The following is a 23,215-nucleotide window of genomic DNA, read 5'->3' as shown; positions in this document are numbered from 1 at the left end:
AAAGGAGAAATACTGTGTCAAAGGTCACAGTTTTATTGCTCTCTAGAAGGGTGGAACCGATTTATATTGTGGGAGTGAATATACAGGTTTTCTCTGCGGCTTCAGGCTGTGTAATATTAATACTTTTTGCTAGTTTAGTAGGTGAATAATTGCCTCGAGATTGTTTTAATTGCTTGCTTCAGGAGTTAGTGATGATGATTTGATTTTAGTATTTTCTTATAGTTAAAACTAAACGATCTTTAAAAAAACAACAGCGAGCTCTTACCAAGTTGAACCTGAATGTTGACATCTTGTATCAATAATTTTATCACTTTTTACATGGTTTGGATATAATATTTTCTTCATTATACTTTACATCTTATCCCATTCTGTTATTGTTGCTTTTCTGTTTGTTTCCTTATATTTTGTAATGCAAAACTTGTTCTTTAGTGTTTACATTTTTATACTCAACTACTCCATCTCTTTTGATATTATATATTTTCTTGGCCAGAAATTATTTTCCCCTTCGCAAGTAGGATAAATATGCTATTCTGCTCTTTTTTCTAGTTTTTTAGATGCTTTTCCCCTGGATCTATCTGGACCTCGTTATAGTGTTTGGTGTAAGATGTGTATCTAGATTAATTTTCTTCTATACTGCTGTGTAACTCTCCCAGTAACTTTTATTAGTGATTTCTACCCCCCGCTTATCTTTGTGTATCTTGTGGTTTGACGTATATTAAGCAATTATCATAGAATGAATATATTTTTGGAATCTCCATTCTTATGCTACCATTTGTTAAAAAATTAGCCCAATATATATGAATTTTATTGTAATCTATTTTAGTAAACACTCTACCACTATTACTTGAAAAATGCATTAGTTTGTATTCTGCCCTCTTATTCTTTGAGCTACATTTCACTGTCTATTTGTACGGTTCTCTAACCTGCCTGGTTTCTTTTTTTAAAACATTTAAAATTTTTATTTTTTTCTAAAGACATATCACACCAAATCTTAAGACAAAAGACACTGGATATTAAGAAAGAGGTGGTCCATCCCCGTCTTTACCATCTAGTGCAGTTACTTTTCTTGTGTGTACTCTGCTAGCATTATTACAAAAACCAAGATGTGATCCTTGGTTTCTGCAGTTTTAGCAGTACTTATACAAGAAGGTCCTTCCCGATTTCTTGGCTGCACTATTGGCCACATGAAGGCAAATGCTTTATAGTGCTTTCTGGGGCAGTGATCTTAGTGTGGGTGTGGATGGTCTATGAGAGGATGAGGGTGAGGATTTGAAAACTCTTAAGAGTCAATTAGCTTAGCTCTGATCCCAGGCTATAAACCAGTCTCTGTGCTTTGGTCACAAAGGAATCTGGTTGAGATGTGTCAGCACAGACTTGTCATCACTAGTGAGAAAAGCCACTCAGAGCACATGGCATGGAGTATTGATTTTGTATGTGAAAGAGTCTTATAGGACCAATATTTGGACAATAATGAGGCAAGAGGGAAGAAAGTGTAGATCATTAGACTGGGGTGTTTTGTTCTATATGGGGTAGCTTTTAAAGGGTTTTTCTGTCTCAGTGTGTCTTGAATTTTTAGAACTTCTGGGAAGTCCCTTGGGCAGTGCTTCCATCTCAGAGCCGCTAGAGAGGGGCATATGCTGTTTCCAAGGCCAGCCCATATGTGGGATGGAAGATGTCCTTGGATGTTTGTAATAGAATCCTTCGCGATGTGGGGTCATCTATGAGTGCCAAAGCATTTTTTTCTTTGATTATGGACTTTGTGACAATATCAAGTGACTCCAGAGATTTGAGACTGAATGTTTGGCATATTAAACTTTTATCAAATTCCCTAATAAGTAAAAAATTCTTGGCAATGAAATTAGCAAAGATTGTATGATTATTTTAGAGATTATATACTCTCGCATCATATAGCTATTCTATATTTTTCTTCAGAAAAATGCTATGCTTGAACGTTTTTCTTCTTTGCTTGCTAATTTCTTGCTTCTCCCACTAGTTGCCTACTACATTTTCTGACAGATTAATATTTGTTGTCGCCAGCCTGTGTGGCTGTCAGGCTCACTTTTTTCTTCCTTCTGCTTCTCCCCCCAGTTATAAAATAATTGTGGTAATAGGAGATACACGTAGCACACAGACCTTTTAGCTCGTAATAAATAATTATCGATGTTTATGTAATAATTTGTAGCATGGAGGGTGTTTCATCACCTTTGAACTTCACGAAACCTTGGGAATTATTGCTAAAGCCATGTTTATTGAGGAAAATACTGAAGCCCAGAGACTATCTGACAAGCTGTTTAGGCAACAGAGCTAAGTAGTGGCAGTTTAGGACCTCTGCTTACAAATCTCATATTTCCCCCATTATATCTTCTGGTTTGAGTTCTTTTTGATCGAATTACATTTTGTTGGAAGAGAATGGAAGTGTTGTTCTTTTTTTATTTAAATCACACTATGGGATGCTCAATTTAATGGGCTTAATGAATAGCTGACCATTATAATGATGCAATATTTTTTTTCTTAAGGATTATGACTATGCAAAAGAATATGTTTATTTAAAAAATCTTTTGAAAATATTTATCTAATCTGTTGATCAGGTGAATGTAATGTGTTGCCCCTAGTTGAAGAGCTTTTCTAATTTTATTCTAGTGATGTCATTTTTTTTGGCTGCGTTGGGTCTTCGTCGCTGTGCGCGGGCTTTCTCTAGTTGCGGCGAGCGGGAGCTACTCTTCGTTGCGGTGCGTGGGCTTCTCATTGCGGTGGCTCCTCTTGTTGCAGAGCACGGGCTCTAGGTGCGTGGGCTTCAGTAGTTGTGGCTCACGGGCCCAGCTGCTCCGCGGCATGTGGGATCTTCCTGGACCAGGGTTCAAACCCATGTCCCCTGCATCGGCAGGAGGATTCTTAACCACTGCGCCACCAGGGAAGCCCCTGTTATAATGTTCTTGTTGTGACAAGGCTCCTTTATGTCTGGCTTATAAACCATAGATACGATGTTGGAAATTTTTATTTGAAATTTAAAAAAATAAACAATCTTGAGTTATTGGAACTTTAAAAATTATTTTTCATATATTTGTAATGAGCATCAGTGTCTGTTTTTGATACTGTAATTTGTGCTCTACTAAAATTCATTGTAAGGAATTTTGGTAGGTGTTTGTTGGCAAATTCTAACAGGTATTTAAAATTTTTGTTTTTTAAAGAATTATTTGGAGGGGTGAGACTAATAGGATCATAATAAAAATCCATTTCCATTGAGGAAAGGGTGGCTAATTGTATAGGCTAAGTTTATGGAGAAGCACATTAAGCAAAGTGAGAGAAAAGGAGAGAGGAAATTGGGATAGAAAAGTATCTTATTTATTTATTTAGGCCATGTCTTTGGGCTTGTGGGATCTTAGTTCCCCGACCAGGGAGACTGGGGATGGAACCCAGGCCCCCTGCGGTGTAAACACGAAGTCTTAACCACTGGACCGCCAGGGAAGTCCTGAAAATCAAGTATTTTAAATGTGAACAATATCCTTGCCTGTTCATTGTAGCAGTATGTCTATAACTAAATAATATTTGAAGTATGGCAGAGAGGGATAAAAGAGAAATAGATTCAAGTTTAACTCTGACACTTCCAAGCTGTGTGAACTTGGGCAAGTGACTTATCCTTAGTTGTGTTTTGTTTTTTGTTTTTTTTTTTTTGCGGTATGCGGGCCTCTCACTGTCGTGGCCTCCCCCGTTGCGGAGCACAGGCTCCGGACGTGCAGGCTCAGCGGCCATTGCTCACGGGCCCAGCCGCTCTGTGGCATGTGGGATCTTCCCGGACCGGGGCACGAACCCATGTCCCCTGCATTGGCAGGCGGACTCTCAACCACTGTGCCACCATGGAAGCCCCCTTAGTTTTTTTTTAAACTATAAAATAGAAGTAATACTAGCAGCTTCCAGTATTGTTGGGATTAGAAATAATATGTGCAAAGCACCTGGGACATATCAGGCATGTAATAATGTGAGGACTCCATCTTTTATTATTTACTTATTACGTTATTATTTATTTATTGATTTGTTATCATTTATTAATGGGTACCATCAAATATCATGCATCACCAAAGGAAGGGAGCAATATCTTTGAAGCATCTTGTCCTGCTAAAAGGATAGAAAGACTGTATGTTCTGGAGACTTGCAGTGACCAATGAGGAAGAACGATGATGAACCATTGAACTGATGGTCGTTGCATAGAGAACAGACTTGTGGTTGCCAAGGGGGAGGGGTTGGGGGAGGGAAGGATTGGGAATTTGGGATTAGCAGATACAAACTATTATATATAGGATGGATAGACAACAAGGTTGTACTGTATAGCACAAGGAACTATAATCAATATCATGATAAACCGTAATGGAGAAGCATATGAAAAAGAATATATATATGTATAACTGAATCACTTTAAAAAAAATAAATTTATTTATTTATTTATTTTTGGCTGCATTGGGTCTTCGTTGCTGCACGCGGGCTTTCTTTAGTTGCGGAGTGGGGCCTACTCTTCGTAGTGCACGGGCTTCTCATTGCGGTGGCTTCTCTTGTTGCGGAGCATGGGCTCTAGGCACGTGGGCTTCAGTAGTTGTGGCACACAGCCTTCAGTAGTTGTGGCACGCAGGCTTTAGTAGCTGTGGCTTGCGGGCTCTAGAGGGCAGGCTCCGTAGTCATGGCGCACGGGCTTAGTTGCTCTGCAGCACGTGGGATCTTCCCGGACCAGGGCTTGAACCCATGTCCCTTGCATTGGCAGGTGGATTCTTAACCACTGCGCCACCAGGGAAGCCCTGAATCACTTTGCTGTACAGCAGAAATTAACACAACACTGTAACTCAACTATACCTCAATAAAAGTAAAAAAATAACATTATTTTATGAAGTGACGGTCGTTGGATCAGTTGCCAACGTTCTTCTATCCGTGATTGTCCCTTACCCCAGTTTGGAGAGTCAGGCAGGCATGTTTATTTCCCAAGGCCTCTGAGTATCTGCCTGTCTGTGAGACCGTGCTCAGCTGTATGGGAGCACCGGGAACCCAGGGTTGTGGCGGGAGCTGCCTCTGGGTGACTGTGAGCCCTCGGAGGTCACTGGAGATGACTACGATGGCCAGACTTTGTGTTCATTGTTTGTCATCATTTGCCTTCCCCCTTCCCTTTTTCTGTGTCTAGACTACTTGACTAATGTAACCTGTCTCTTTCTTCTAGAATTCTGAAGGTGGACTCTATGTATGCATGAATACATTTTTGGCCTTTGGAAGGGAGCATGTGGAAAGACATTTTCGAAAAACTGGACAGAGTGTCTACATGTACCTGAAGAGACACGTGCGTGAGGTGAGGTGCACACTTTGGGAGAACTGGCCTTGACATCTTCCCCGTAATGTTGTCTTAGTGGGGTTCATCACATGGAGATTTTACTATGCCCACATAACTTCTCATTCTCTTGGATGATAGGAAACCAAATTAGCACTGTTGGCAGAAATTCATAGACTTCCCAAACCTTAACTTAACCACTTTTATGTTTCTCTTCCTCTAAGCCTCTGATCGGAGTTGTTAAAAAAGACATGGGTTGCTGATGGAAAAAAAAATCAAGTCAAAAAGTACAGAAAATAATGCCAGAAACACTCATGGATAAAAAAATCAGAAATAAAAAAAAAATACTTGGATATTTTTGCTTCAGATTTTTTTTTTTTTTTTTTTTTTTTAGTGAGAGAAAGAGCTTTCCTAAAAGTTCAAGTCCCTTTTGGTCCCCACCATCCGCAGAAGTAACCTCTGTTGTGAATTTGCTGTTTCTCATTCCCATGCCTGTCATTATATTTTATTTAGTTGTGGGTATTCATGAACAATATATAGTATGACTTTTTGTGTTTTAAAGATATAGGTAAATATTATTGTACTGCTACCTGTAATTCTGCCTGGTGCTCTCCCCTTCATCAGAATCTATCCATGTTTCCATGCATCCGGATGTACTTAATTCATTTCAATTGTTGTTTGGTGTTCCATCTTATGAGTACCTGGTCATTTATTATTCTGTTCTCCCATTGATGAAAACATTTAGACTGTTTCCATTTTTTTTTTTTTTCTTCCACAAACTATGTACCAATGAACATTTTTATACATTTCTCTTGGGGGAACATGTGCAAGATTTCTTTCAGAATTGTATCTAGAAGTGGCAGTGTTGGCTCACGAGTGTGCTTCCCTTCCTTTTTACTGGATATTTGCTAAATCCCTCCCTGGAGTGGCTGCACCAGTGTACACTCCAGTCTGCCATGATTATGAGTGTTTCCCCACACCCTCACCAGTGCTTGGTCAGACTTCTGATTTTTGCCAATCGAATGGTTGTAAAGTGGCATCTAAATATTTGGCATTTCCTCCTGTGAGGGTTGAAGGTCTTTTCATCCGTTTATTAGCCAGTCTCCTTTTCTCTTCTCTGACTTGCCTATTATATTTTTGGCCTATTTCTCCATGGGTTTATCTTTTTCTTAAAAGTTTGGTTAGTTCTTTTTACATTCTGGATACCAAAAATTTGTGTTATATACAAAATTTTCTTATGGTCTGTGGCTTGTCTTTTTACTTCATTTATGAATTATATTGTAGAACACAAGTTTTGAATTTTCATCTATTTAGATTTATTAACCTTTTATGAGTTGTGCTTTTTGTAGCTTGTCTAGGAAATTGTTTCCCAACTCAAGGTCATAAAGATATTTCTTTAATACTTTTTTTTTAAAGAAGTGTGTGTGTGTGTGTGTGTGTGTGTGTGTGAGAGCGAGCGAGTGAGAGAGTGGGAGCGAGGGAGGGAGAGAAAGAGAGAGACTGTGAATGTTTTAACATTTTAGGTCTTTAATTCATCTATAATCTATTTTTATAATTGCATCAAGTGTGGGAATCTGCTTCTTCCCCCCTGTATTGATGACCAGTTGTCCCACTATTACTGGAGGGGTGCAACCTTTTCCGATGATTTATAGTGACATTTAAAACAAATATTTTAACTTGCCGTTCACACTTGGGTCTGCTTGGGGGTTCTCACTTCTGTTCTATTGCTCTTATTTGTCTGTCTCTGTGTTGGTGCCTCAAGTGTTGATATCTAGGAGTGCAAGCCCTTTTTCCATGTTCATTTTTTCCCTAGAAATTTCCTGGATTTAGATGTTTATTTTTCTATATGGATTTTGGAATCAGTTCATCTAGTTAAAAAAATCCTGTTGAGATTTTGATAGCGATCACATTGAATTTGTAGATTGAGCTATAGTCTATATCATTGTCTAAGCTCCGTGAGGGCAGGGAGTCTGGTCTGTCTTGTTCATCTCTGTGTCCTCAGCACTCAGTAGGGCCCAGCACATAGTAGGTGCTTCATAAATATTAACTGAATGACTGTTCAACATGGCATACCTCTCTATTGATTCAGGCCTCTTTTATGTCCTTCAAAAATATTTTGTAATTTTCAGTAAAGGAGCTTTTATTTTTGTTAGAATTTTTTAAGGTACCCTATAATTTTTGTAACTACTGTTACTGCTTTTTTATCTTTTCATATATTTTAATTAGTTACTCATGTTGTTTGGAGATATTAATTTTCAAATATTGATTTTATATTTAGCAATACTGTTCAATTTTCACTTTAGTCCTAATAGTTTGTAGACTATCTTGGATCTTCTGTATAGTCAATGCTGATTTGAAGTTCATCTGATCTGTCACCCCAGCCTACCTAATATGTTCTCTGTTTAAGTTCTGGACAAGGAGAGATCCCCAAATTGGACAGTGGGGAGAGTAGGAGGAAGAGGAGGAAGAAAGACCAGCAGGTCAGATAGGTTATAAACTGAATGATTAGCTTTACAGTAATCTAACGTTGGCCTAATATTATATGATTTACATTCACTACTCCGGTTAGGTGGGACATAGCAATTCTGATAAAGTTTGCTTTGTATCATCTGTCTTAGTGTAAAGTGATGAAGTTTTAGGAAACTGAGGGGAAAAAAAATGAAGCTGAGGCCCAGAGACTTGAAATAACTTGCTCAGGGTCGCAAAGTTAGTGGCAGAATTACAGAATGCAGTTAGCTCTGCCTCTGAAATCTTTTTTTTTTTTTTTTTTTTTTTTTTTTGTGGTACGCGGGCCTCTCACTGCTGTGGCCTCTCCCGTTGCGGAGCACAGGCTCCGGACGCGCAGGCTCAGCGGCCATGGCTCACGGGCCCAGCCGCTCCATGGCATGTGGGATCCCCCCGGACCAGGGCACGAACCCGTGTCCCCTGCATCGGCAGGCGGACACTCAACCACTGCGCCACCAGGGAAACCCTGCCTCTGAAATTTTAAATTAAATATTTCACTCTCTGACCACAACCCTCTCTCATTTTAGCCCTTTCACTCATTTATTTCTATTTTGATCTGTTTCACCCGCTTCTCAGGATCCATGACTTTAAACATTCTCCTATCACCAGTACCCTCACCTTGTCTTGCCTCCTTACTGTCCTTCAGAACCCCAGCCAGTCCATCATTAGTATCATCCTCTGTTTCCATGGATGCACCGCTAGGGATCCCGCACACACTGCCATGGGGTTTGGGACCATGTCAAATTCCTGGCCTTCTCCCTTCTGCTGGGCCCGCTCACTGCCCAGCAAATCTAGCCTGTTCCCCCTCCCACTCCAAACTTTGGATGCTTTTTGCAAGACTTTACCTGTCATTCTCAGAAAACGATCGGACTTGTACTTTCCAGAGGAAACAGGGACCCCTGGACAGGAACTCCCTGAGCTCCTGCCTTGCCTCCTGGGAACTCATCCACAGTGGTTCCACTTTTGTTTCCTCCCATCTCAGCACACCTCACACGTTTCCACACATCTCAGAGAGAAGCTGTGTCCTTTCTGTCCTTGTGGTCCCTTTCCTCCTGCCTCGGAACCTTCGTTAACTCCACTCCCTCTTACACCTCCAACGTCTCCCTCTTCTGGATTTCTTCTCCCACCTTAAAAAAGAGCACAACACAGAACTCTAATTTGAGTCCTCTTTCAGTCACCCCATCCTTCAATGAAAGCTTTAAAGCTTTTCTGTTTTCACCATCTTCACTACACCCTCTAGAATTCAAGACGGCTTAAATTCTAGAGACTTAGACCTCCTTTGGATTCTGCTTTCATTCCATGACAGGTTGGTAACCAAGTCCTGTTATCTGGGCCTCCCAAACAGCTTGGAAGTCCATCCTGACCTCTTCATCCCTCCTGTTCTTGTCTGAGTGCTCATTATGCCTTAAAAGGGCTAGTGCTGTAGCTTCCTGACTAATGTTCCTTCCTTCATACTTGCCACCTTCAATCCCACCCAGTCTGCATGCTGCACCCAGAGCCATCTTTTCAAATGCATATACCTATGCGTCTGTGGCACGCTGAAGCTTAAATCTCGTATGTCTTTCTCTTTGTTGCAGGATGAAGTCCAAACCCTTTTGCATGTGATTACAAGGCCTTCCATGATCTGACCCCTGGAACCTTTCTAACCCTCCCTCGTACTCCACCAGCTCTGTGCTCTAGACATAGCAAACCACTTCTCCTTTCTGGAACACATCATGACTTCAGGCCTTTGTACGTGCTGTTTTCTTTTTGGGGGGACGCCCTACTTCTACCCCCCATTCCTTTTTTTTTTTTTTTGCAGTACGTGGGCCTCTCACTGCTGTGGCCTCTCCCGTTGCGGAGCACAGGCTCCGGACGCGCAGGCTCAGTGGCCATGGCTCACGGGCCCAGCCGCTCCGCGGCACGTGGGATCTTCCCGGACCGGGGCACGAACCCGTGTCCCCTGCATCGGCAGGCGGACTCTCAACCACTGCGCCACCCAGGAAGCCCCCCCCATTTCTTTTTTACCTGTTGTATTCCTTGTGGTCAGCGTATCCATATATCTATCCATCATCCACCCACCCATCCATTATCCATCCATCCATCCATCCACCATCCATTTATCATCCATCCATCCAACCAACCAACACATATTAACAGAGCAGCTGCTATATGCCAGACCTGCTGATCTTCTTACCTCACCAGCCCTGCCCATACCCTCCATCCCCAGAAGAACTATCATTTCGTCCTTATGATATGATCCTCACCTCTCTTAACACTCACCAGAATCCGTTCTGTGCTCTTTGCTTGCATCATGTTCCCCTCCTATTGCTTGGTGCACTCCTCAGGGGTTGGAGCGTGTCTTCACTCACTTTGCAGCCTGAGCTCCAGCACAGAGCCTGACAGTCACGTCTGCTGACTGAGGAGTTCCAGTTTCTCACACCCTGTCGATTTCTAGTGGTGACTGATGCAGGGACAGAGATGATGGTCTTTTGAAGGAAGACCTGGTAGTTGTGGGGTTTTTTTTCCTGAAAGGAAGTGGATCTAATCCTAGTCTGAGGTGTGACTGTCTCGTCTGGGGAGAGCCTCATGGTCCAGCAGGTCTCCCTGCAGCTCCTCTTCTCCTTTCTCCCCTCACTGTCATGCAGGAGTGGAGGGGACATTGAGGTTGGAACAAGTGAAAGGATGCCGTAAACTTCCATAGAGAGATTGCAAGTGACCTCCAAGATTGGTAAATGTGGATGGTTAAATATGCCTTTGGCAGGTTTTATCTCATCCTTTTTTGAGGCAGGTAAGTGGAGGGGAGAGGAACAGAGGCTTTGAGATCTTGGAGGAGACGGATTCTAAGAGCGGTGACACGAATGTGGCATTAGTATTTGGAGAGACATGATTTGGAGCTAAAGGGTTCAATAATTTTGTATTCCTGAGATGTGAACTATAAACTTATCGTAGAAGCTGTAAAAACTTATTGTGAGAATCACAAAGATGAGTCCACTTTCAATGCGAAATAATAAAATGTGGGAAAGGAGCCTTAAGACTGATAGGAGGGCAAACTAAAGAAGCAGCAAGGCCTTGGTGCTGTGGTAACATGTGGCTGCTTGAAAAGATGCTGGGGTTTGACCCACACTGCGGTGTGTTAGAAACGTGGTCTTTTCTAATAACAGGAAGAACACGCAGTGTGGAAATAAGAGTTTTGGCCATTGAAACAAACATTTTAATAGTCCTGTTTGAGAGTAACATTTCTTGTGCAAGTATCAGAAGGGTAATGAATGACTTCTTTTGCATAACCACTTGGTAGACGTTTATTTCATTGCTGCTGGGGACCTCCACCAGAGGTAGAGGATACATGGAGCTTAGGATGGCAAACAGCCATCAGCTGGGGCTCCAAAAATGTGTAGGGCAGTTAGATTGAGGCTTATTATGACCAGAATATCAGTGACTCCTTATTAATATTTATGAACTCTTTCAACAGTAGTAGTTGTGCACACCTAGGACCAAGCACAGGGGGCCCAGTGGGTAGCAGGGGAACAAGAGCCTCCCTCCTGGAGCTACCATTTCTCCAGAGTAGCTCCAGTCAGGGCATGGGCTCCAGCCTCTTGGGAGCCTGTGCTGATTTGAAGTAAGTGTCCACTTCACCTTGACCCTGGTTTCACTTCCCTTTCCAGAGGTGCTTTCTTGATAATTTGGTGAAAACATAATCAGGTAGAACAGTAGCATTGCCCTTCACTTACCTTCATGGACCTGGGTCAAGTTCCTGTTTATCCTGGAATCTCTAGTCCAAGTTAAATATATCCTCTTGGCCTTTTATAAAAACAAGGAACCTCTGAGATTTTACCCCCACCCCCAATCCTCTGTTCCATAGGCTGAATTTTAACAATCTCTTGTTTCCTTTTCAGAAGGTAAGAGGGGCATCTGGTGGAGCTTTACCCAAAAGGAGGAATTCCAAGATTTTTTTAGGTAATGTAAATAGTTATCAATAGTGTGCCTGGATTTTCTGTGTGTGTGTGCATGTGCATGTTTGATTTGGAATAATAGGTTGTTTATTGCTCTACAATTTAAGGATGAGAGGAACCAATTTAACTGGAGACGATCTGTCTCCCCTTTATGTTTACCTGGTGGTGAAGAATGTTTACGGCACTCTTGTTGGGTTAGTGATTTGAAGCAATTATGCTCATAGTGACTGGAGAGAAATTGTGATTCTGTTTCTGGCCTCCTTTTTCACTGCCTTTAAATAAGAGATAGTTTTTCTTTTTTTAATATTGGCCAAACTACAGACTTTATTTCACTATTTTTTTGTTCTTCCAGGATCCCATGTTGTATTTGGTTGTCATGTTTCCTTAATCCTGTCTAATCTGTGATAGTTCCTCAGACTTTTTTTGTCTTTAATAATTATGACACTTTTGAAGAGTGCTGGTCAGTTGTTTTGTGGACTGTACCTCAATTTGGATTTATCATGTTACTTCATGATAAGCCTGAGGAAGTGCATTTTTGGCAAGAATACCACACAGGTATTGGGCCTTTCTCAGGGCCTGATATCAGGGGGCACATGAAGCTGAGCTGTCTTCACACTGGAGATGTTAACCGTGATTGCTTGGTCAGGTAGTGTCTGCTGGGTTTCTCCACTATGAGATTACAGTATAATTAATAAATATTTTGGGAGTGATACTTGGAGACTATACTAATACTTGTTTTTCCTTAAAGTTTTGCCTACTAATTTTATCATCCATTAGTGGATCTTGCCTGTAATAGTGATCACTGTGGTGTTTGCTTAATAGTGCTTTTCTGTTTCCCTCATTCAGAAGAGCCAGTTTTGCTCGTGCAAATACATACTGACTTCTGTATCATGTACTCATGATCATATTTCTTTTTTATTTAATTAATTTTTATCGCCATATAGTTGCTCTACAATATTGTGTTAGTTTCTACTGTACAGCAAAGTGATCATATTTCATATTAAACTTCTGATATGGTTTCCCCAGGAGAAAAAGTGGTTTGATAATTTTTGACCAAGCAAGTTTATATCTCTAAATGCCTAGGATTATTGTTTGGAAGGAATTTCAAAATTGTTTGCATATTGTAATTTCATTTGATAAAGAAAATTTATACACATATATACATATGTGTGTATGTATGTGTATCTATATGTGTACACATACGTATGTGTATGTGTGTATATCTGTATGTGCGTACATATACGTATGTGTATGTGTATATATGTGTATGTGTGTACACACATACTCACATACATATATAACTGAGAGTCTAGTAGAGTCTGACAAAATGTACTCCACATTGTTAATAGTAACTCTTTCCTGGTGGTAAAATTGAGGTGATTTTAGTTTTCTTTTTTTGCTTATCTGTATTTAAATTCTTTTTCTGTAATAAAGAGACACATTAATTATTTGACAAGCAAAGCCATTGGAAACAGTCTTGGAGCTGAGTTTCCTTCCCACTTGGATTCTCTGTTACCCTGCACTGGGCCCACCCTTGCTGTCTTTGCTCCTGATTTTCAGCCCATGGTTTTCTTTGTGAGGCTTATCTGCAGTTGGTTTTTCCACACAGGCCAATCTTTCCCACTGCTTGTCATGGCTTTGGACCACAACCCAGATTAACCAACTAGACTCAGAGCAGCTTAGAATGAGCCAGAAAGCTGAAATGATTGAGTGCATTCTGATGTTTTGGTTATAAGCCTTCGGCTCCCTTCCACAACTAGAGATAATTGATTTCTTCTGAATTAAATGACATTAGCATGGCATTCTTGAATGTGGAAATAATTGAATATTTTGACCTACATTGTTATTTTTCATTATTTTCTTTGGTTGAATAAAGAAGTTAGCTGACCTCTTATCCTTTAAACTTTGTGTCTTTTGTTTTTTTAAAATAAATTAGCTGCTTTTCTTTTCTTTTTTAATTAATTTTTTGGCTGCGTTAGGTCTCTGTTGCTGCCCTCAGGCTTTCTCTATTTGCGGAGAGCAGGGGCTACTCTTTGTTGCGGTGCATGGGCTTCTCATTCGGGAGGCTTCTCTTGTTGCAGAGCATGGGCTCTAGGCGCACAGGCTTCAGTAGTTGTGGCACGCGGGCTCAGTAGTTGTGGCTCGCGGGCTCTAGAGCGCAGGCTCAGTAGTTGCGGCTCACGGGCCTAGTTGCTCCACAGCATGTGGGCTCTTCCCAGACCAGGGAATCAAACCCATGTCCCCTGCATTAGCAGGTGGATTCTTAACCACTGTGCCACCAGGGAAGTCCCTAACCCTTGTGTCTTTTATTCAAAAGACCCTGCAGTTTGATTTCTCTAGTGATCATACTGGTGGTAGCGGATATTGTCAAGTAATTGTTTTAAAAATTAATCCAAAGGTAAGCACTGAAATTTTGTGCTTCATACTGTGTGGACCCCTCCATTGCTTCCTGGGAGAACTAGCCCACTCTTTCATTTCAGTTGGACTTTTTCTATAGGCTGCTGTCTGTGTTCTCTCAACATTTCATGTCTTAGAAAGCCACAGGATCTGCCTAAAACTCACAGCCCAGCAAAAATGTTCTATTTGGACTGTACCACTTTTTAAAAAGCTTAAATTTGAATGCCATTGGCACTCTGGAGCTTGTCCTAGGCCCCAGTTCTCTCTATTGTTTTATACTCAGATGCATCACTAATTTATATTAGTAAGGATTAAGTTTTGCAAGCTCTGATTTATACCCCCTCATAGCTCTCAGTAGCAGACACTTTTCTCTTGCCACACTGATCACAGCTCTGTTTTCAAGGTGGTGTGGTCTGTAAATTAATTTCAGTGAAGGACTGTATTAGAACTACCCTGATTTATGTAATTGGAAATGTAAAATATTGGTGAATTTTAATAAGGTAGATGTTTATTTCTCTCATTTCATATAGAGGATGTTGGGAAGCAACAAATCCAGGCTGATGTGATGGCCTCATGTTCATCAGGATCTAAGTTCTTCCCATATTTCTACTTCACCTTCTATCCTGTCCTGTAATTTCTAACCTCATGGTCACTTCATGGTCCAAAAATGGCTACTGGGACTCCAGCCATCACATCCCTATTCTGGAAGGCAGGGAAGACAAAGGGGAAAAGACCAAAAAAAAAAAATCTAATCTCCCAGGGGATTCAACTTCTTTTTGTCAGCCTTCTCATAGATCCCCATGCAACACTTTAGTTTATACTTCTCTGGTCATAACTTGGTCACATGGCTATGCCGTGTGCTGCACAGGAGGCTGGAAAGTAAAGTGTCTTAACTGAATAAACTGTGTTACTAAGGAAGAAAGGAAGAATGAATACTGGGAGGCAGCTAGTAGCCTCTGCCACAGTTTCCTTCCCTAAAAGGGACATTGGGTTGTCTCTTCATGAAGAGGAGAAGAACTCTCTTGTAGCCTCTTTGTTTCTTTGACTACAAAGTACCTTTTCATTGCTATTGAAATGTAGTTATGATGACCCTTTATCCCCTTCACAAAACACATGCAGATGACTAATGCTTTTTCCTGGATAGAAGCTTTTTATCCCCTTTTACTTAATGACTTTGTGACTAATTCCTTTCCATTGGTTCAACAGTGATATTGAAACCATTGAATCATTTAGTTATGACCTTCAGTATTGATTTTATAAGGGAAACTGAGGCCATTAGCTGGTGCTGAATTGCTTACTCAAGTCTCCTGAGCCTCATTCTACCCCTGCATTCAAGGCACTCTTCCTCCTGATTACCTTGATAGTCATCTACGTGAAACCCCAGTTAAGGGATCCTTCCCTCAGGTCTAACTTTTGCTGGTAATGTTTTTTAGAATCAACAATGACAATTCTTGGTAATTTTTGAATCATAGAAATTTTATGCTTCTTTTAGGATTTAGGATTTTAAAAATATTCTTTGAATACATAGCACATGGACAAAGCTTAAAATTGAAAAATTATAAGAGCTTCCATAATGAAAAGTAAGTTTTTTTCTCTCCCTTCCCTGTCTCCCAGCCACTTAGTTACTCTGCCCAGAGACAAATAATATTTTCTGCTTGTACATCCTTATATATGTTGTGTGTTCTTCCAGCAATAGTCTAGACATATACCATGCTTTTAGACTTTTTTCCTGTAGGCCATGGGGAGCCATTAACACTTTGGTTCCCAAAACTGTGTCCTGAGGCACTCCGGGTTGCCTCAACTAACTCACCGGTAACTCACAGGATATTTTAACTCTTCAGGGGAACACAGTGATGCTTGAACATTGCATGAGAGATTAGCTTGATGTAGTCTCGCTACTAGAGTATCCTATACTCCTTTCAGTGACTTCATGTCTTTGTGAAGCTATTTTTTTTAGTGGTTTCTGTGGTAAAAGGCAAGTACTATGTGAAAATAAATGTGGAATGGGAAATAAGGGAGGCAGCGTCTAGTCTGATTCAAAGAGAAGTTCTGCAGTGCCTCACAGTTATACACGTCCCCTTGTAAGGAATTACAGTTATTTAAGAGTGAAATAAAACATTCATTTCCTTTCAGTTTATGTGTATTATCTTTTCAAATGGTTCCTAACTTATTAGAACATAAATACGTAATAGGTTGTTTGGACCAAACTACTAAATAAAAAGAACTATCAGGCATTTCTTTTGGTTTAGGGCCAATTTTTGGTATTGTGCAAGAATTGCTGGGATGCTAAAGGGTGCTGTGAACTGGGAAAGTGTGGGTAGCTCTGCAATAATGTTTTTAAGCTAGAAAGGGACACTATTAGGCTGTCTTTGACAAAGATAATTTACAGCGATATGAAAGATTGTGAATTTTGGGAGTAGGCTGATAGAAAAGTTACTGTTTTATGAGATGGAAGGAGAGAAGGGGGGATGGAAGGGAGTCCGGGATCTTCAAAGAAATACCCCAGGACTTGTGATGTGATTCTGGCCTAATCTCCTATATTCTATACATTAAAGCTACAAATGTGTGTAGTTGTGTAAAGACCTGCTAATAAATTTAATTAAAAACACCATATCTTTGGTATGTCATAAAAGTGTTAAATGTAAATTGATGACTAATAAGGACCTGCTGTATAAAAAAATAAATAAAATAAAATTCCAAAAAAAAGTGTTAAATGTTCACATTTTTATTGACTCCCCTACCGGCCCCCCCAACTTTCACAGACAGGAGTAAATGAGTCAGTTCTTCCATGTCTGAAGACTGGGATGTCAAAGAGTACTCTTAAACCTCAGAGAGCTTACATTCCACATTTTTGTCTTTAGCCTTGGCATTTATACTTGATGAAGAACAGGTTGAAAACAGAACAACTGTGGAAAGTTCCAGGAATGGGCCTGTTCAGAAAACTCATCTGTGCCTATAATGACCAGAAGTTTCAAGTAAACTCTATTTTGCTGTTTCCATCTGAAGTAGGTCATTAAGAACAGGGTCTGTGCTCAAGGAGCTGCCTCTATACCTTCTCGTGAGGGCGAGCGGTTGGTCAGATTTCACGGCACTGGTGCAGCAGACTGCTCACCTCCAGCACACGAATTAACACCAATACAGTCAGGCCGAGAGCACTCTGAGCCGGGCTTCACTGCCCTAGTTTGATTTAGGGATCCTTTCCTCCGCTGTGCTGCTTCATAGTTACTTCTTGGAATGGCTGTGGTCCCAGCCACTTCTCTCAAGTATCTGAGCAGATCAGTAAGTAGAGTTAAAGAAGAGGTATTTAAAAAAATTTTTTTTTATCTTTGAAAAAGATCCCATCCAGGTATTGCCAGTTAATAGTCCCCGTGGAAAGTAGCTGCTGGGAGAGGTTGGGGGGTGCTCGTTCTGCTGGTCCCTAGGCTATGGTTACTCTGTAGTTTCCTCAACTAGATGTTTTGGGATGGTGAGACTCTAATTAGAGAAATTTGGAAATTGTAGATTTACATTTAGGATTGTGGGGTCATATATATGCAGGAGAAACCTTAGCTTTGTCCCTTAGATTCAGAGTGTAGGTTACCTCTGCTGACTTTTCCCTAAATTGGATTAAGGCTTTTGGGAAAGATCATGGTCCCCTTCCATCCCAGTGAATTAAGAATAAAAATAAAAGGAAACTATAAGTGTAAGGAAGCCCAAGAAAGCTCTGCCTTTTTGCGTGACAGTAAAGTCTTGCTTTTTTAAACACACATCAGTTACCAATTAAAAAAAAACAAAACCTGTAACAGCCCTTTGGGTACTCTTGCTTTGCTGTTGTCCTTAAACACGCTGGTATTCTTAACTTCCTAAAGTCTCCTTTCCCAGATGTTTACTGAGTGTGTGGTGTGTGCTGGACATTGTGCGGGGTCTAGGGATTTAGAAGGTGAATAATACCCACTTCCTGCGCTTAGAGCTCACAGTCTAGAAGCATTTGAAGTTCATATCTTCTCCACACTCAGATCACATAGAAGATCCCCCATGATATCCTGGTCCTCCTGAAACTGACCTCAGGATTGCTTTGGAGCTGGGCAACCAAAGGGAAGGGAGGTCACTTGTGCTTTTGTTAGTTGTCAGGAGCGTAGAGAAGAGATGACAGTGATGGCGAGGGTGATGGCAGGGGTGATGGCAGCTATCTGTGGAGCCCCTAACACCTACCAGATCTTAACTAGACCTTAAAACCTTATCTTCTTTAATCCTCTCAACAATCTTAGGGGGTAGATAACATTATCCATAGCCTACTTATGAGGAAAATGAACTTGGAAAGAACTTGCCCAGGCTTCTGTAGCTGGTCAATGTCAGGGTGAGATTTTTTTTTTTGGCCTTAGTTTATCATTGTTTTTGGCCAGGTAAGATTTTTTTTTTTTTTTTTTTTTTTTTTGCGGTACGCGGGCCTCTCACTGTTGTGGCCTCTCCCGTTGCGGAGCACAGGCTCTGGACACGCAGGCTCAGCGGCCATGGCTTACGGGCCCAGCCGCTCCGCAGCATGTGGGATCTTCCCGGACCGGGGCACGAACCCGTGTCCCCTGCATTGGCAGGCGGACTCTCAACCACTGTGCCACCAGGGAAGCCCTGGCCAGGTAAGATTTGAATTAGCATTAAATGCAGATGTTTTCTCTGGAAAAAAGACATTTAGATAATGTGTTATATGAGCTGACTGTGTACACAAAACCAAGCGATTTATACTTTGGTTACTTAAAATCATTATACACAATATAATAAAGAAAAATTTAAGAATAAAGTTCATCCATTCATTCTTTTCTTTTCTTTTTTTTTTGGGCCGTGCTCTGCTGCTTGTGGGATCTTAGTTCCCTGACTAGGGATTGAACCCGCGCCCTTGGCAGTGAAAGCGTGGAGTCCTAACCATTGGACCGCCACGGAATTCCCCATTCATTATTTTCATTTGTTCAGATTTCCTTCGAATTTTTGTCTATGAACATTACTACAAAGTTGTCTTTTCAGTGAAGGTGAATTTTGTATTTTTAGCATTAACATGGCATAAACATTTCCATGTTTCTACATAGTCTAAAAAAATATCATTTAAGTAATATTCTAGTGGGTTCAACACCGTTCCTTTTTTTTTTTTTTTTTTTTTTTTTTAAATATTTGGCTGCGCCGGGTCTTAGTTGCGGCATGCAGGGTTTTTAGTTGTGGCATTCAAACTCTTGGTTGTGGCATGTGGGATCTAGTTCCCTGACCAGGGATCAAACCTCGGCCCCCTGCATTGGGAGTGTGGAGTCTTAGACACTGGACCACCAGGGAAGTCCCAACATCATTCTCATTGAACACTTAGGTTATAATTTTTTAAAATTACGGGTATTGGGGCATTCAGATTTTTATAACATAGAATGTCTGTCTTTGAGTCGTTTTCTTTAAATAAATGCCTTTCGTTACTTCTTAAACTCTTAGACTCTTCTTTAACATTGCTTTTTGTCAAAATAACCTCTTATGGCTATCTAACAATGTTGTTTATTTTGGCATTTCTGATTCTTATTATTTAGAGTCCTTTATCAAAATGTGTAGACTGCATTTTAGCTGTATCTCATTTTCCACTTAAAACTGCTCTCCCTTTGAGAATTTAAGAGCAGAACTGTACATAAAAAGATTCCAGGTTGAGGCATACAACAAGGTAGTAACAGAATCTAGATCCTTTGGTTCTCAGCTGGCTGCTTCATCGCTTCATCTAGTAAAATAACTTTCTCCTGTTTATAGAGCCCATATTCGTGTGCCTGTTTGTGTGTGGGTTTGTGTGTGTGTGTGTGTGTGTGTGTGAGTAGAAGATGGCTTGAGAGCTGTTTGTCACCATAGTTCCAAATGTCTAAATATACAAACATGATCTGGGATTCTGGTATCCATGTGAATGCAAGGCTGAAATGTCCATGTAAATAATGTGACAGGACATTTCCTTGAACCTTTGCCTAACCTTTCCCAGAGATGAGCCAAGTAAAGAGGTGATGACTTGATAGATAACAGGCCAGACTTTCTTATTGAAAATTCTCCACCGCCTGAGGACAACAGGACCACATATATTATGGGGTTTCCCCCTCTGGCTTACTAGGCAGTATTTCCACAACTCTTAGCAGGGAGGGAAGGGATGGGGGAGATAGAGACAGAAGGAGGGACATTGAGATTTTATTTTAAAATAATTGTTACCATTTATTAACAACCTGTTATGTGCCAGGTCTCTTATTTACAATTTCTTATTTATTCTCCATATAAACTGTGTGAGATAAGTGTTATCTCCATTCTACAAATGAGGCCTGTGACTTGCCCAAAGAAACATTAAACTTCGGACCCGGAGTTGAACCTAGGTTTATCTATTCTCAAACCCGTGTACTTTCTTCTGTTGTGTTGTAAGAAACATTCCAACCCATTCTTGTGAAATCAGGAGTCAGGTACCTGACAAATCATAATGACCAGGCTATTCCTTTAAACATCTCTAAGAATTGAACATCTAGCACAAATGTCTATTTTAACTGTAAAGCTTTATGATATGACTTAGTCTTCTTTATACATCTGTCCCTTGAAGATAAGTGTGTATAACTTAGGAAGGATGGAAAGGCCTCCTCTTCCTGGCTTGGGGCAGATGGATGGCAGAATTGTAAATGCTGCGCCCTTGGTTTGTCAGCCCTGTGGATATCTGGCTTTCCCAGTGAGTGCTGCCTTGGTGTGGAATATTCTTTCTTCACTTCTTGTTCTTTGTTTTTGTTTTCTCCTCAGATCTAGATACTGATGACGATTTAAATAGCGACGATTTTGAATATGAAGATGAAGCCAAACTTGTTATATTCCCAGACCACTATGAAATAGCACTACCAAATATTGAGGAGTTACCAGCCCTGGTCAGTGAGTGTGCACGGCTGCTAGCTAGATGCGCGTGACTCTCTGTGTCAGGTGTGTGTGCGTGTGCAGTGTGTGTGTGCTGGGCGGTGGGGAGGGCGGGGTGAATGAGAGAGGAGGGGAGGAAGGAGTAGGAACAGAAGCAGATCGCTTCTCCTCCGTGAAGAGGGCCTCGCAGGTTCCCTTTCAGTGACACTGGGTCGTATACCCTCCGCTGCCAGTTACTTCCAGGGCTGTTTGGGCTTCACTGCTCACTGGCCGGCCTGCTCCAGGTGGGCTGGCTTCTTCCCACCTGTGAATCACAGTCTGGTGCTTAGATTTTCAAATTGTGCCCCCGAGATGTGCAGGGACTGCTGGAGAGGGGTTGCCTTCTGATCAGGGGCGCCTAAAATTTTTATCTCTTCTGCATGTTGGCCTTCCATGTAAAATTTTGTTTGGGAAACATAAAAGAATTCCACCGAGAAACAACAGCAACATGATTATGAAAATAACCCAATATTTACAAATCACAGGTCTCCAGGAGCTCTGTGATAATGTGTTCCTTTGAGGATGAAGACTGCTTTCTAGGTTTTAGAATTTAGCTTTAGTGGTGAGTTCTTTTCCTTTCCTTCCCTTCTTTTTTGTGGAGCAACTTTTATCTTCCTGAACAACTTAAAGCTGGTGGCGGTGGTGTAAGGGAGTCAGGCTCCGTTTTACTTTGATTCTCGAATCCTGTGGGGACCCAGACCATTTTCCTGCTCTTCCCTCATTTCCTGTATTGTCTCCGCTGCTCCATCCGTTCCTATGTTCCCTTTCCTTTCTTTTCCTCTTTTCTACTCTGTTGCATCCTGACTTCACAGAGCCTGGCTGCAGATAGCAGAGTTAGACATTCCAGTTAATTTTTTCCCCTCCTCAAGCTTTGCTAGAACCAAAGCCAGGTCTTTAGGTCCCTGATTCTTTCAGATGCTGTGTGCCTCTGTCTACAGTCCCCTGCTCATGTGCCCCTGCCAAGAGGGGACGTTTGTGCTTGGGATTCCCATGTCATTAGGGACCAGGTTGCCACCATTCAGCCTCTTTTGCCTCTGATCTACTTTATACCTAAACATAAGACCATAGAAGTGAAAAATTTTTGTATTAAGCTATCGTAGCTCTTTCCTCTAATTATTTGATATAGCATATCTTTTTTAGTACCAAATGCATACGTTTTAGCAATGTGTACAGAATTAAATTACCTCTGGTTTCTCCAGTTCCCTGTGTCACTCATGTGGCTGTGATCAAGGACAAAATATATGATGGACAAAATGGTCTTACCCCGTGCCATTACTTGATATTATATACTAAAGCTTATATCTGTATACAACTGACAGTTCTCACTGCCCTTGTTTAATATAACTCTTGAGTCTGCTGTCAAAAAAGAAGAAGCACATTGTGAATGACTGTCATGAGAAATGATTTTTCTCTTACTCCCTTATGAAGAAAAAGTCGTTATGTGAGAAAAGTTAATGAGAGCCTTTAAGTACTTTTCATTATTCTTATATTTAGAATATAATCCTAAGTGTGAACACTTTTATAGAAAAGTGAAGTGTCATAGAAATCCATATCCAGCAATATATATTATAATTTTTAATACAGAGTCTTTTAGAATTAAGAAATACTTTAAGAATTAAAAAAAAGAGAGAATTGTTTGGAAGTTGAGGCGGGGAGATAGAAGGAAAAGCCTGATTTATCTGATGGTAACTGGTAAGATTTATCTATATAAAAGATGCTAGTTACTATAATTTCTTTTCATGCTTTTGCTACATTTTTGGTGTTTGATAATTCTTTTTAAGCTTTTAAATAACAAAAATTATTGAACTCACCCAACCAGGTGACTCTTCGTCATCTCTTGAGTTTCTCAGCACAAAAAAAAGAAATCAGTTTCAAATAGGTACTCTGTAGATTCTACCAGAAAGTTAAACTACCTCTTAGTGTTACAGGGGTCACAGAGACATAGTGTTTGGGACTCAGTAGGGATCTTAGAGCCTGAAATCTAATGCCTCATTTTAGAGTCAGGAACTCAAGCCTTGATGTGCTTGTAATTGGTTAGCAACTAGCTCCCTGGGGGCAAAGCCCTGCATTGTAATGTTTGCTGATTTCCATGGTGTAAATACTCCCATTTCAGGCTAACATGTCACCTAATGCAGTGGTGGGAAGAGATGTGTAGTAGGACATCCTCACATAGAGTTAT

The 23,215-nt window shown here is 40.8% G+C and overlaps 1 protein-coding gene and 1 non-coding gene across 2 annotated transcripts in view; one reads left to right on the top strand and one right to left on the bottom strand.

Moving 5' to 3' along the window:
- USP13 (ubiquitin specific peptidase 13) overlaps window positions 1-23,215 on the top strand; it is a 124,320-nt gene that overhangs the window by 20,012 nt on the left and 81,093 nt on the right. Inside the window, exons 2-4 of the mRNA XM_022571596.2 lie at window positions 5,198-5,323; window positions 11,683-11,743; window positions 20,890-21,011. Coding sequence (XP_022427304.2) covers window positions 5,198-5,323; window positions 11,683-11,743; window positions 20,890-21,011 — 309 coding nt within the window. The remainder of the gene's footprint in view (window positions 1-5,197; window positions 5,324-11,682; window positions 11,744-20,889; window positions 21,012-23,215) is intronic.
- On the bottom strand, window positions 975-1,151 carry LOC115802390 (small nucleolar RNA SNORA81). Its single transcript, XR_004022858.1, has one exon. It is a non-coding gene; the product is annotated as a small nucleolar RNA SNORA81 (small nucleolar RNA).

This window comes from Delphinapterus leucas, chromosome 4, assembly GCF_059928025.1.
Source record: "Delphinapterus leucas isolate spDelLeu-1000000601 "Yukka" chromosome 4, BTC_Dleu_Yukka2, whole genome shotgun sequence".
Classification (NCBI taxonomy): domain Eukaryota; kingdom Metazoa; phylum Chordata; class Mammalia; order Artiodactyla; family Monodontidae; genus Delphinapterus; species Delphinapterus leucas.
This window is presented reverse-complemented; position numbering and strand designations above follow the sequence as displayed.